The sequence below is a fragment of the Pelodiscus sinensis genome, chromosome 30 (assembly GCF_049634645.1).
Source record: "Pelodiscus sinensis isolate JC-2024 chromosome 30, ASM4963464v1, whole genome shotgun sequence".
Lineage (NCBI taxonomy): Eukaryota > Metazoa > Chordata > Testudines > Trionychidae > Pelodiscus > Pelodiscus sinensis.
This window is the reverse complement of record NC_134740.1, coordinates 917,327-931,726: the sequence shown is the minus strand read 5'-3', so window position 1 is coordinate 931,726 and position 14,400 is coordinate 917,327. Positions and strand designations below refer to the sequence as shown.

The following is a 14,400-nucleotide window of genomic DNA, read 5'->3' as shown; positions in this document are numbered from 1 at the left end:
TCTACACTGGCATGTAGAGGCATCCGTGCCAATGTAGACACTCTCTTGCGCAAGAAAGCTCCTATGGCCATTTTAGCCATCAGGCTTTCTTGCACAAGAAATTAACGATGCTGTCTACACTGGCCCTCTTGCACAAGAATACTTGTGCAAGAGGGCTTATCCCTGAGCGGGAGAATCAGAGTATTTGCACAAGAAGCACTGATTTTGTACAGTACAAGATCAGTGTTCTTGCGCAAATACTCGCGGCCAGTGTAGACAGGCGGCAAGATTTTGCGCAAAAGAGGCCGCTTTGGGGCAAAATCATGCCAGTCTAGACACAGACCCTCAGTGTGGGTCTGTTTGTAAAGGGGGATCTCTCTCCCTGAGCTTCTACAGATGGCTCAGGGCCAGACACACAGACTGAGCATCACCCAGGAGTGAGTTAAAAGTATCATCTGGGAATAGGAGCACCGTTCCCGTCAAAGTAAAGGTAAGATCCTGTTTTTCTGCTGTTTGATGGGGAAGTTACTGGGAATCTAGACCCCATCCCAAAACTTCAGAGTAGTATATGGCTCGACAAGATTCATCACCATGTATTTTTGGCAGGTTTCCATTGGTATCCAGAGGTATCCCTAAATGTATACTAGCACAGTGCTGCTGGGAGGGGCTGGAGCAGCTTTTTCTGGGGGGTTAATTTCCAGGGGTAGCCCCAGGTCTCAGTGAGTGAACCTCCCTAGCGTGACACTGGTTTACACCCACTGGGGAGCTACGGCCCGTTGATCCTGCTGGGATCTGCCCCATTGATCCCAATGGAGCTACGGCCCATTGACCCAGCTGGGATCTGCCCCATTGACCCCAATGGAGCTACGGCCCATTGACCCAGCTGGGATCTGCCCCATTGACCCCAATGGAGCTACGGCCCATCGACCCAGCTGGGATCTGCCCCATTCACTCCAGTGGAGCTACAGCCCATTGACCCAGCTGGGATCTGCCCCATTGACCCCAGTGGAGCTACGGCCCATTGACCCAGCTGGGATCTGCCCCATTGACCCCAGTGGGGCTACGGCCCATTGACCCCAGCTTTGGGTCTTGATTATTTACACCCATGAACCAGCTGTTACAACTGGAGGGTTTTTTTCATTGTTACATGTTCCTGATGTGCCAATTGTGCCCAGAACAGAAGTAGAAGCAATTTCCATCTCAGCCCTCTGAGGCAGCCTGTCTCCTGGCCCGGCACCAGCCCTCCGTACCAGGGTACAATTCACATCTCTCTCAGCCGAAAAGATCAGAGTTATGAGTTCATCAGGAAATGCTCATCTGGGGTTTGCGCGAGTGCAGCTCTGAAGCCTCGCTCCCTACGCAGCGCACTCAGCCTTGTGAGCGTAAAGGCCCAAGGAGGCAGGAAAGTCTTCAGCTGATTCCATGCAAGAGACTTTAGGGATTTCTTTTGTCTCCCTAGGAACAGCCTGAAAACACCAGGGCCTCCCGCCACTCCACAGCTGACCCATGAATACAAAACACCACTGACCAAAGTGGGCCAGAAACAAGTTTAATAAAGTAGAGAAGTGCGGGGCAAGGGAACTTTCCCATCCTTCACCAGCAGCTCTAACCACTAGACACCAAAAGTCTGACAGAGCCGGGGAGAGAACCCAGCCCCTCTTCTAATCCCCACTCCCCTCCCAGAGCTGGATATGAAACCCAGGAGTCCTACCACCCCAGCTCTAACCATTAGACTCCATGCCTCTCCCTTAGCCGGGGACAGAACCCAGGAATCCTGGCTCTCACCCCTCATACTTTAACTACTAGACAACACTACCCCCCCAAGCCAGGACAGAACCCAGGAATCCAGTCTTCCAGCCTTCCCTGTTCTAACTGCTAGACCCTACTCCCTTCCCACAGGTGGTTTGGAGCCCAGCCCCCCTCACCCCGCTTCTCTACCCTAGAAGATGGATAGAACAGATCTAAGGAGTTTGCTATGACAAGTCTTTGAGGATGAGCAGGGTTCAGGGATAGTCTGAGGCAGGGTGCAGCTGGGATGTTGGGGGGCATGGATTAGAAGAGGGGTTCACTGTACACCACTTCCCCTGAGACCAGTTTCTCTCCTCGCTGCTGGAACGCCATCTCAGTCCCCTAGGAAAGTGGGGAACAGAAGAATCATGAGCACGTGTGTTATGCTCCAGGGAATGGGGCACTCAATGGGGGGACCCCACCACCCCAGGGTGAAGCTAGGGGGCGCTATGCTCCAGAGACTGGGGCCAGGAGCAGCAGCAGGGGGCACTCTGCTCTCGACACTTACCACAGATTTGCACCCAGCCCTGCTGCTGACATTCTCCGCCCCCTTGCCTCTCCTCTTGGATTTCCGACCGGGGATGCTGGGCAGCCGTCGGTGGTTATAGGCCCCTGGCTGATCCCACCTCTCGTGGCTCCTTTGCTGCAGAGCTAATCACATAACAGATCAGACCCCCCCTTGCCCAGTCATATGGTGTCTTTTCTCTGCTTCAGTATGTTTGGCTGAAAACAATGGGAAAACACCAACGTGGGGAATGACCTGGGAGTTAAGTTTGGGCTGTAGGAAGTGTGCTACGATTTTGTTTTCTACAAAACTATTCTCCCCCCCCCCCCCCCGCCAATATTCTTCCTTGAATCACTGGTCTTGGCTCAGAAGAAGAGGTCTGTGCCACTCAAATCACTTGTCTCTTTCCCCCTTCTAAAATTGGTCCAATAACACCTCATCAACTTGGTCACTTTGCAGAGAAGGTTCCTCTTGATTTTCTTAGTCACAGATTTCGGGGGGTGCTGAGCACAGGAAGCTGGGTGGCTGTCTTCCTTTGGGAAGAGTGGGTCTGAGATTTCTAGGTGGGTTCCATGCACCCGGGGTGAAACATTACCCCGAAGAGAGAGCAAAGTTTTGCCAGAGCATGTGTCACCAGAAGCTGGTGGTATCTGGGAGTTAATCCACAGAACAACAGACAAGAATCCATATGCTAAGAACTGGTGTCTCATAACCCTAACAAACGGTCCTATTTTCCACCACAGTCTTGTCCACCCTGCTCTAGAATAGCCACAGAGGACACCTCAGCTCCCATTCTCCATACAGATCCCCTTCCCAGTACCTTTCTTCTTTTTCCTGCAGCAACAGCCCAGAAGAACCAGTAGCACCAGGGCAGCTCCTCCGGCTCCGCAACCGGCCACCAGTGGGAGAGGCAGATCCCAGCCTGCTTGAGAGAAGGAGGAACAGCAAAGGCAGGAATCACTCCAGGACCAGCAGTGTAAATGCTTCCCCTGCGTGGAATTGAGGGCTCTGATATACCCGACGCAGCCTGTGGAATAGGACCAGTCTGGGTCTTCTCCTTTAAGGAGAGACTTTCTGCCTGCCAAACACACGAGGACGTGCTGCCACCTAGGGGTCCAAGATGGGAACTGAACCGTAGGGGAAAGAGTCCTCGTTCTGCTAAGGGACTTTGGGGACTCACCTCTCCTGCCGTCACTCCTGGTGGCGTTCACCATGATGTTCACCACTCGGCTCCTGGGGGACAGGATCCACCTCCCGCGGATGTTCTCCTCGTACCCGCAGGTGAAGCCCCCGGTGTGGTTGGGATGGGCCTGTGGGATGCTGAGCACAGAGACATTCACAGAGCCTGGGTCGGGCACTGAGGGGTTGATCTGAAACCCTGCATCCCCAGGGAGGACCTGAGCCCCATCCTGGTAGAAGTGAAACCTCCTTTCACCGGTGTCCCCAGGGGCCGTGCAGGTGAGGAGCAGGGGGAATCCTTCGCTCACCGCTCCAGACGGGGGATCCATGCTCAGTGCAGGCTGGGGAGGGCGATCTGTGGGGAGCAGCCACAGAGAGAGGTCAGAAAAGGGGACCACAATATTTTGTGGGGCTGGGAGATTTACTGTCTATAATGGACACTAGGGGGCAGCAGAGGGTGGGGTAGGAAGAAACTTCAAGGGAAAATCCGAGGGGGGGCATTGGTCAGAGCCTGACCTGACACTGGTACGATGATGCTGTTACTGTTCCCAGACACAACCAGCTGCCCGGCCTCCCATCTCCAGGACTGACAGGTGTAGGCACCATTATTCCCTGCCTGCACCGTGAGCTCCATCCGGGCCGTCCCGCTGGCTGCTGGCCTCTCTGCCAGGATCTGGTCCCTTCTGTGCTGGTGGAACCTGAATCCCACCACCACCTCGCCATGGGGGGCTGAGCAGGTGAGGGAGACCTTCTCGCCGGGCAGGTACACAGTCAGCTGGGGGTGCAGAGCAAGCGTGGGGACCAGCAGAGGAACTGCAAGAGAGAGAATGATGAATGCCCTTTTTCACCTTGTGTCTTTCCACCACAAGGACACGTTTTCGCAGTGCCAGGAGCCGACAGACCAACCGATGTTTCCTACTTTCTGTTTGCCCGGAGTGACGTGTGACTGGGTCACTGGACCAGCCCCACTTCCAAAGATAGACCTGCCAACTCCTCGTTGTAAATTATTTCAAGATCTCCGTGTCGAACAATCCCTCACGGCTCAGGAGAGCCATTCAACAGCTTCGCTGGGCATTTCGACAGCTTTGCTGAGTACTATCAGCCGCGGGTGCCACATTTCCAGTTGTGTGGCTGCTGGCAATTTTTAACACAATTCCATTAAAGTTTTCCCATGATTTGAGGGCCACTGCTGGCCATGTGTTGAGTGTCTGATATAGGAGTGCGTGCACGACACGGCCCATGTCAGATGGTCTCTATCTGCAAACCCTACTGAACACCAACCACTACCATAGCCTGAATGGGAAAAATAAATGTTTAGTTTAATGGTTGAGTCTTAATCGTTCATGACAATTTACGTGGAAGGGTCAAAGACTCATGGAGGTACGTTGACGTAATGCCAACAATGTGTTACGACACGCAATGGAGAGTGAAAATCACTCATGAGAGTTTGGATTGATGGATAACTGGAGATGTGGGCTGAGAGAAGATATAAAAGGGCAAATTAACGTGCAAAAACCATGAGACTGAAGGCCCACATTGGCGAATATTGGTCCAGAGATTGAGGCAAAAATTGATAATTGGGCCCTACTGGTTCAGTCTTATCTGTATTGTATGTCCCGTGTGTATGATCAGAATCTACAAGTGACCATTATTTGATCTGACAATTCAAGTGAAAAACTTGATTAAACCTAAATTGGGTGAGCTCGTGTGATATTGGGATTCAACAGGGAGGCAAGCACAGGTCAAGAAGAACCTGGAGTCCATGGGAGGAGCAGAAGACACACACGGGAGCAACGGGAGGTTGGAGATGGGGCTGAACTCACCTGTCACCGGGATGGAGAGGGACTTGCTCTTCTCTGACATGATCGCTTGTTCAGAACGGACGATCCAATACGCACACGTGTACACTGCAGTCTGCCCAGTCTCAGCCGTACGCTCCAGGGAAGTCCCCTCGTCCAGCTCAGAGATCCGCTCCCCTCTTTGCTCATAGAATCTGTAACCCCTCACCTCCTCACCACCAGGAGCTGAGCAGGTGAGTGAGACACGTTCTCCCTGAACATAGATGTGTTTGGGAGGGTCCAGAATGATTTGGGGAGCCGGTGGAGGAAGGAGGACATCTGACAAGAACAAGGCACCAGGAGAGAATGAAAAGCAGAAGGTGGGAAGGAGAGAAACGGGAGAGTTCTGAGAAAATTGACATTGGTCATGTCTCCCCTAAAAGGAGCTGCACCTCCTCTTCCACCCTTTGGCAGAGCATTTCTCCATGCTATCCATCCCCGGGGCCACCCGCAGCACCCCAACAGCAAAGAGCCGATTGGAGCGTTGCTCGGCAGAAAACCCTGCTGCACATGTACAGATCAGCCCCGGAGACCAGTAATCCAGACCCCTGAGGTCAGCCATCCTGGCTACCTCGCCATGGGGTGCTGTTCTGGCCACAAGCAAGCCTGGGTTCCCAAAAGTACTGGATCCCTCCATGGCGGACAGGTCCATCCATGGTGATTAGCCAAGATGGTCAAGGATGCAACTGCCATGCTCTGGATGACTCTCGCTGACCATCAGAAGCCAAGATTGAAAGACAAGATGGGATCCTTCCACAACTGCCCTGTTCCTTGGTATTCTCCCCTCAAAAAAGCTCTGGCACAGGCCACCCTCAGAGACAGGCTACAGGACTCGGTGGACCAGGGACAGCTCTTAGGTTCCAAGGGTGGTCCCCCCATCACACGCTGAGAGAAAGGGGCCTCACCTGTCACGGTGAAGGATCTGGGCTGGCTCTCTGGGGAGGGGATTTCTTGCCCATGCTCGGCTACCCAATACATACAGGTGTACGAGCCAGAATCCGCCAAGCTGAGCCTGCTCATCTGGTAACTCTGAGAGTCCCGCAGGGCCAGCCCTGTGCACGTCACTTTTTCCCCAGCCTTGAGGAAGCAGAATTTCATCGTCTTCTCCCAGCTGGGAGCTGAGCATGTCAGGGTAACAGACTCTCTGGTGGTGAACCTGGGACCCGGTGGAGACAGCCGAAGCGTTGGCCGAAAGGTTTCCGGGAGCACAGAAGGGCCTGAATGGAGATGGGGGGGGGAGACTTAGCCTTCTGATGACCCACATATACACACACTATTACAGGGCTCCCCATCCCCAATCCCAGCAGAGGGGCCGATGCATTGAAATGGAGATAAAGCCCACGTTCATTTGCTCCCACACCAGATCCCCGTCCCGGGGTACAAATGCTCCTTCCCCACTCAGAGATGGTTTTCTCTGAGGCAGGTCCGCTCTAGGTTCCCTCCTCCCCCTTTCCATTTGTGCCTTTCCTCGACCACATCAGGGAAACAAAAGACAGGACTATGCAGCACTTTAAAGACTAACAAGATGGTTTATTAGGTGATGAGCTTTCCTGGGCCAGGCCCACTTCCTCAGATCAAATTGTGGAAGAAAATTGACACGACCATATAGACCAAAGAGATGCAATCAAAAAAAGTAAACACACATAAAAAGGACAAATTAAATTTCAGAACAGAGAGGGGATGAGGGGGGGAGGTAAATGTCTGTGAGCTAATGATATTCGAGGTGATAATTGGGGAAGCGATCTTTGTAATGGGTAGGGTAATTTGCATCTTTGTTAAGGCCTAGTCGTAAAGTGTCCAATGTAAGCATGAATGACAGGTCAGAGATTTCTCTTTGAAGTCTTGTGTTAAAATGTTTTTGAAGCAGGATGCAGGTAGTCAGGTGGTTAAGACAATGTCCTTTCTGGCTGAAATGGCAAGAAACTGTCTTTTCTTTGTGACACTGTCTAATATCTGTGTTGTGGGCATTGATCCTTTGGCGAAGTGTCTGAGACGTTTGTCCAATGTACATAGCAGACGGACACTGTCAGCAATTCAGTTATAAGATCACAAACACATATTCCTGCTCATCCAGAAATGTAATTTATGCCATCATGTGCCGACAGTGTCCGTCGAAACACTGAACTTAATGATTCCCATGAGTCTCCAGGGAGTGGGACTGGGAGCTGTCGGGCGACATCTCTGGGGACTCTGATTGGGCCCCACAAGGCCAGGTTTGGGCTGACGCATCTCAAAGCCGAGAGATGGGAGCATCCGAGAGGGGAGAGACATGTTGGCAGTGCCAAAGATCTCCCTGGCTGAGGAGTGCATCAAGGTCACTCGGTTGCCAATGTGGCCACCCTTGAACCACCAGCTGTCCCAGACGGTGCCGAGCAATCACGTTGCAAAGGCCAAGCATTTTAACCCCGTGACCCTTTGTCGCTATTCCGGGCCCGCTTTCTTTTCCCATTTGAGCTGCATCTGGAGACCAACAGACCACAGGGGAGGCAAAGAATCCCCCATGCAACATGGGGTTGGCAGTCTGGCCCAGATACAAAGCCACCCCCCAATATTGGACTGGATTTATCAGCTGTCTAGCTCAGCTCATCACAGATGTACCCAGGGCCGACCCATAACATTTTGGCACCTGAGGCGGGGAGCTGAAAGGACGCCCCCATGCCCCCTCTCTTGGTCCAAAACTTTGAAAGGTCTCAATTCTGCCTCCTTCCTGTTCTACTCCAATCATGGTCCTGCTCTTCTCCCTACCCCAATAAAAGAGAGCTAACAACTTAAAATGCCTTGTTCAAAAATTGTAAGTAACACTTAACATTCAGAGCAGAGAGAATACATCTGCACCAGAGGCAGATACCTTTTTCTACACTCTGGGTCCTAGTGGCACCCTCCCCTCCCCCCAGTCTGGTACTTGGTACCGCCTCAGTTCCCCTCATGGTAAGGGCAGCCCTGGACGTACCAGTCAGCAGCCCACAACTCTTTTGGTCTCCAGGACAAACCTCTGAGCAGCCGTCACCTGGCCCCAGAGGTGCAGACGGAAGCATGGCTCACCTGGCTGCTGGACTGAGAGGGAGATGCTCTGCAGTGACAGGATGGTTGTCCCCGAGACATCGACCTCGTACATGCAGGTGTACGGGCCGGGAGTGGCCCCATTGAGCTTGAGACGGGCACCAGGCTGCGAGGCAATGACAGTCCCCTGCCTCAGGAACCGGTACCTTGCAGGGGCAAATCCCTGAGGGGCCGAACACACGAGGGTAACTGGGCTCCGCCCGGGAGGATCCGAAATGGCAGAGAGGGCTGGAGCCAGAGGGAAATCTGAGAAAAGCAATAATAGGGGAGTGTTAACTGACTGAGCGAGTGGGGAAATAAAACAGAGCCATCACTCATGGTGGGGTTGGACCTAGAGGACAAATCGAGGCATGGGCTTTGGAGTCATAGAATCATAGGACTGGAAGGGACCTCGAGAGGTCATCGAGTCCAGCCCCCCGCCCTCAAGGCAGGACCAAGCTCCGTCTACACCATCCCTGACAGATGTCTATCTAACCTGTTCTTAAATATCTCCAGAGAGGGAGATTCCACCACCTCCCTTGGCAATTTATTCCAATATTTGACCACCCTGACAGTTAGGAATTTTTTCCTAATGTCCAATCTAAACCTCCCCTGCTGCACTTTAAGCCCATTACTCCTTGTCCTGTCCTCAGAAACCAAGAGGAACACATTTTCTCCTTCCTCCTTGTGACACCCTTTTAGATATTTGAAAACCGCTATCATGTCCCCCCTTAATCTTCTTTTTTCCAAACTAAACAAGCCCAGTTCATGAAGCCTGGCTTCATAGGTCATGTTCTCTAGACCTTTAATCATTCTTGTCGCTCTTCTCTGCACCCTTTCCAATTTCTCCACATCTTTCTTGAAATGTGGCGCCCAGAACTGGACACAGTACTCCAGCTGAGGCCTAACTAGTGCAGAGTAGAGCGGCAGAATGACTTCACGAGTTTTGCTTACAACACACCTGTTGATACAACCTAGAATCATATTTGCTTTTTTTGCAACAGCATCACACTGTTGACTCATATTCAACTTGTGGTCCACTATGACCCCTAGATCCCTTTCCGCCATGCTCCTTCCTAGACAGTCGCTTCCTATCTTGTATGTATGGAACTGATTGTTCCTTCCTAAGTGGAGCACTTTGCATTTCTCTTTATTAAACCTCATCCTGTTTACCTCTGACCATTTCTCTAACTTGCTAAGGTCGTTTTGAATTATGTCCCTATCCTCCAAAGAAGTCGCAACCCCACCCAGTTTGGTATCATCTGCAAACTTAATAAGCGTACTCTCCGGGTTACTGAGTTCTGTTCCCAGCTCCAGCATGGGAGCAGGGGCTGGGAGCCATGGCTCTTGAGTTCTCTCTCCAGCTCTGAGACAGGAGTAAATTTCAATTCTCAAAAAGCTGATACAACTAGGAGGAGGGATCAAGGGATCGAAACTGAGGTGCTGCCCTTGACACCGGCTAGATCGCTGGAGTGTCTTAGCCACTGTGGAGCAGGAAATGCCAGTGGCTCTCTCTCAACCAGCCCTAGCAAACAGATGCACCACCCCACGGACCAAGCAAAGTTGCTCTCCCAGACTCTGCTCCCCAGTAAGATCTCAGGGTCCCCATCGCAGCTATACGCTGCAGCTGAGCACCCCTGTTCTGAACAGAGAGATCTGCACCCCACTTTCATCACAGAATGGATATCGCTAGCACAGGAACCTAACACGCTCCGCAGGGGCATAGACAGAAGGCTAGAGAGGGCTGGGGGGGACCTTACACCCCTGGATGATGGGGAAAACATCCTCCGAGGGGCTGGTTGAAACCTGCCTCCTTTAGGACCCAGCAGGGTGAAAAGGAAGAGGCCGCCAGCTTGCAGTTTGGAGGCTGTGCTCACACAACGTAGCCAGCTCAGTGCTTGTGGTCAGACCACACGGACACAACCTACAAAGTAAATTGACCAAAATAGATCTCAGGCTTTTATTCTGCCTCGTGGTCAATTACACTTGTGCAGGTTGCAAATAGACGCATCTGTAACGAAATCAGCATTTACCAGCGAAAACCTCATTGTTCCAAGTTTATATGGAGGTATATGGACTGGACTCCCTTTATTTGACACTGTTTTATTTGGACTACTGCAGTGCACCCTGGAGGGCTTAGCTCTAAGAGGAGAGCAGGCTGAGAAAGAACAAGACCCCAAAACAGAGAACTAAAACTCCCATGAAGCACCTCAGCAGTTCCAGGAAGATACAGGCTACAAACTGAGCCAAACCCAAGGAGAAAGACATTTCATTCCAATCCACAACATTTACACAAAACGTTTTGATGTCACCACAAAAAATTTCAACCCGACCCTCCCATTCCTGGGAGAATGGAGACTTCAAAGTACCACCCGCATTACCAGACAAGGTGTCGCAATAGCAGTCAGACCAGAAGGAACTACCATGAAGTGCCTTCAAGCCAAAACCCAACCAGTCAGCAAACACTTCCTCAATGTTCCTGAAATCTACGCCGCCTACCTCTCCTACAGCTCAAGTACTGTAGGAATCTCTAGAGCTCAAAATGTTTAGCTTCACCAAGGACGTGGCATGGCTTGGTTGCTGTCTATATGTTCCTACCACAACCGCAGAACGTTGATACCGTTCAGTAGCCAAAGATCTACCAGGACCCAACAGCTGGGCATTGAAGCTGGACAAATACAGACTGGGGCTAAGGTGGAAGTTTTTAACAGGGAAGGGAATTCACCACTTGAACATTGTACCCATAGCAGTGATGGGTTCTCTGTCACCGGTTGTTTGTGACTCAAGTTCAGGTGTCTATCTAGAAGCCCTGTTCTAGCTCAGGGAATGACGTTGGGGTCGTCCGATGGAGACGGGACGAGGTGATCACAGGGGCTCTTCCCGGTTTGAGTAACTATGAAACGTTGATTTGTTTGGGAGTTTTCTTGATTCGAGGGGGTGGGTGGAACAGAGACAACAGGACCAGCCAACAAGGGCGGGAGAATGTAGAGGGTATAACCGAGCCATTTGGAGACCTTCCCCACAGCAGAGAGGGTGAGGTGTCAGACATAGTGGGGGTAAGGCAGGGAATCTCCCAGGACCAGGAGAAAGGGGACTCACCCATCACTTGTACCTGCACGGGCTGGCTGCGTGAGGAGTACAGATTCTTCCCGTCTCTCACTGCCCAGTACTCACAGCTGTACGCCCCAGTCTTCCCCGGTGCAGCCGTCAGCACCAGCCAGGGCCCCATGGATGGGCCATCGCTTTCACTGAAGACCCGCTCCCCTTGCTGATTGTAGAACTGGTAGCTGCTCACTGCCAGCCCCTGGGGGGCCGAGCATCTGAGGGTGAGACGCTCCCCTGGGACATACAAGGGTAGCTGGGGGTCCACAGTGATGGTGGGGGCTGGCAGGGGGCCTGAGGAAGGGAAGAGAGATGCAGGAGAAGTTATGCTCCCCCACTGGGTGATGCCTCCAATTTCTGCCCCTTAGCTAGAACCAGCAGCCCCCTCATGGCTCCCCAGTCCTGCCCCACTAGATGCCTGGTGTCTGCCCCACCACTCTGGCTGCATCCCCCGCCCCACGGCCTCACGCCCACCCTGTGCTCCATGGCGCAGAGGCAGGAGGCACTGTCACCTCTATCGGGTGCTGCTTCCCACACCACCATGCCATCTGTAATGGGTCCCACGGAGCGGGATGCACTTTGGGCACCTTTGGGGGGGTGCCAAGGTCAGATGGATATGTGGGAACAGAGAAATGAAAGGACAGGAGAGGGGATGGCAGCTAAGGAGAGAGACGTCCCCTCAGGGAAGCCCCCTGGCTCAAATCCCACCTCACCCCCTGGTTTCCAGCTGGCACGTGGCCCAAGGGGACTAGGTTACCATCCATTTTGTGGGGGCTGCATTTTCAGCTGTTTACCGGAGCCTAGTTTTAACGGGGTGGGGGAGGCTCCACTCAGCCATATCAGAGAATCCAGCCCAGTGGAAGCCTCCAGGGGACCCCAGGAAACTAAGAGCCCCACAAATCATCAGTCATGTTGCCCCGGGGCTCCTACAAGTCCTGAATCTAGGAGCACAAATAGAGGGAGACACACACAGAGGCCACGGTAGGGGGGTCCCCCCACACAGTGCCTGGGACTCTGATAGATTGAATCCAGTTACACAAGGGCAAGCTGGGACCAGTGTCACCCGTCCGGTCCCTGCCCCACTGACCCCCCCAGATCCTCTGCACTGGTGCAGCATCAGAGCCAGCACCCCTGGACCCAGTCTCTGACCCAACTGTGACCCTTTCGCACATACCCCTGGGATTAGACTGGAACTTGAAGGGGGCCAGATGGTGTGAGCCCCTTTCATGGAGGGGACCTACCGGGACAAAGAGCCAGAATGCGTATGTGGATTGCGTCCTTCCTTACCTGCGGGGGACACCGGCCGGGGCAGGCTCTGGAGAGAAGCTGACGGAGAGAAGAGAAGAGACGGGGAGTGAGTGCTCCGGGGAGGCCGTGGGAGGGACAGGGGTTGGGGACCAGGGAATGGAGTTTAGGGCCACGCAGGGATGGGTGGTCGAAGTTCATCATCTGTTTCCCTAGTGTTGAGTGACAGACAGACAGTAGATGGAAAGAAAAAACCAGGAGATTGATACACAAGCAAAGCCCCAGAAACGGGGCTATTGACAGTCAATAGATTCTTGCTCCCTGCAGAGAAAGGTCCCAATACCTGAACCTCAAAGGCTGGGAAGTGCTGGGGTTGGAGAGAGGTAGGAGATGGAACCCAGGGAGAAGTGGCCCCATGGAGCTGGAGGAGGAAGAGAGCGGGACACACGCAGGGAAGGGGGGAAGGAGACAGAGGCTGCGGGAGAAGTGCAGGGTCGCTCACCCAGCACACAGAGGAGGACTCGGAGCTCCATGCCGGGTTTAGCAGGATGCTGCTGCCGGGTGACTCTCCTCCTTCCCTGGGTCCCGTAAACAGCCATTGAGTTCTTACAAATATCTGTGGTCGTCCATCCTACGCAGAGAGACGCTTCCCCGAAGCCTGCACATTCGAGAGAGGAACCAGCTCCTAGTATGGGCCAGCCAGAGCAGAGATGGGCGGTGACGACGCAGCCTCAAGACTTGCTGACTGCAGAAACCTGGAGTAACGAGGGACAGAGAGGAGGAAAGAGGGACCAGGACAGAGAGGAGGAAAGAGCCTGGAAGCTGCCCCCCAAACTTCTGGCTCCTATGAGTTGCCTTCTCCCCTCTGCTCGCCGCCAGAGGAAGTGCTGCTGAAAGGACACAGCTACCTCCCCGCCCCATTACTGAGACATCCCACGCTGTGGGCTGACCACAGCCAGGCCCGGAGGCTCCCAGCATGCCTTGCAGCTCCTACCCGCTCTGCGGGACCTGGGTCAATCATAGCAGAGAAGATCAGTGGAGGACATCTGTAACGCTGGCTCGGTACCGGGATGGGCAATCCCCCAATATTAACATTCCATCCCTAGCCAGGATGGGCCATGGGGCCAGCACTGGAGTATGTGGGTCAGCCCCCACTGGGAGAGGGGAGTGCCTGCTACTGAGCCCCCACCAGGACAGCATCCCCTGTAGCTGCATTGGCATCAGTGCGGACTCAGATACTGTCGCTGGGCGGAGCTGAATGAGACCTGGAGGTCTCCCCGCAGCCCGGTGGCCACTGCTCTCAGGAGAACGCCGGGTGGGGGTGAGGGAGAGGGACGTGTCCAGGCATCAGCATAACCCAACTGCCGACGTGTGTAACTTTTGACAGGAACAGAGACGGGGGCCAAGCTGAAAGAAGAACCTCCAGCCAACATTCTCCCTGTCTCTTCTGTCCTTCAACTTCTTCCTTTGCGGTACAATGGCCTCTCTTCCCAGGTCCTCTGCCCCACATGGAGCCCTCCTAACCCCCCGCCCCTATACACCCCATCTGTTGTGCTGGGTGAGAGGCCGGGCCAGGGCCTGTAACAAACAGGAAACTACAGCAAAACAGAGTCTGGAAAGAAAGTTAAGAGAGTTTCCTTGGGTCTGGGAAATCCCCCTCATGAGCCACACCGGAGAACAGCTGCTGGAGAGAAAGGAAAACCATGGAGGGGCCCTGACCTCCTG

General features: G+C 53.4%; 1 protein-coding gene across 1 annotated transcript; it reads right to left on the bottom strand.

Moving 5' to 3' along the window:
• Window positions 1–1,521: 1,521 nt before the first annotated feature.
• Window positions 1,522–14,060, bottom strand: LOC142821203 (Fc receptor-like protein 5). Its single transcript, XM_075912044.1, has 11 exons — window positions 13,178–14,060; window positions 12,718–12,756; window positions 11,428–11,724; window positions 8,332–8,595; window positions 6,195–6,506; window positions 5,275–5,568; window positions 3,968–4,264; window positions 3,453–3,806; window positions 3,093–3,194; window positions 2,276–2,418; window positions 1,522–2,109 (listed from the first exon to the last, which is right to left on the bottom strand). The coding sequence occupies exons 1-11, from the start codon at window positions 13,272–13,274 to the stop codon at window positions 2,032–2,034; spliced, it is 2,277 nt and encodes a 758-aa protein (XP_075768159.1). The 5' UTR covers window positions 13,275–14,060; the 3' UTR covers window positions 1,522–2,031.
• Window positions 14,061–14,400: the final 340 nt, after the last annotated feature.

What these genes read in the sequence shown, in the direction of transcription:
- LOC142821203 (XM_075912044.1), bottom strand. Translation starts at nt 13,274, where the DNA reads ATGGCTGTTTACGGGACCCAGGGAAGGAGGAGAGTCACCCGGCAGCAG. An exon ending in AGTCCTCCTCTGTGTGCTGG is followed by an intron (nt 12,757 to 13,177) that starts GTGAGCGACCCT and finishes TCTCTCCGTCAG; the next exon opens with CTTCTCTCCAGAGCCTGCCC. An exon ending in CTGCAGGAAAAAGAAGAAAG is followed by an intron (nt 2,419 to 3,092) that starts GTACTGGGAAGG and finishes TTATGTGATTAG; the next exon opens with CTCTGCAGCAAAGGAGCCAC.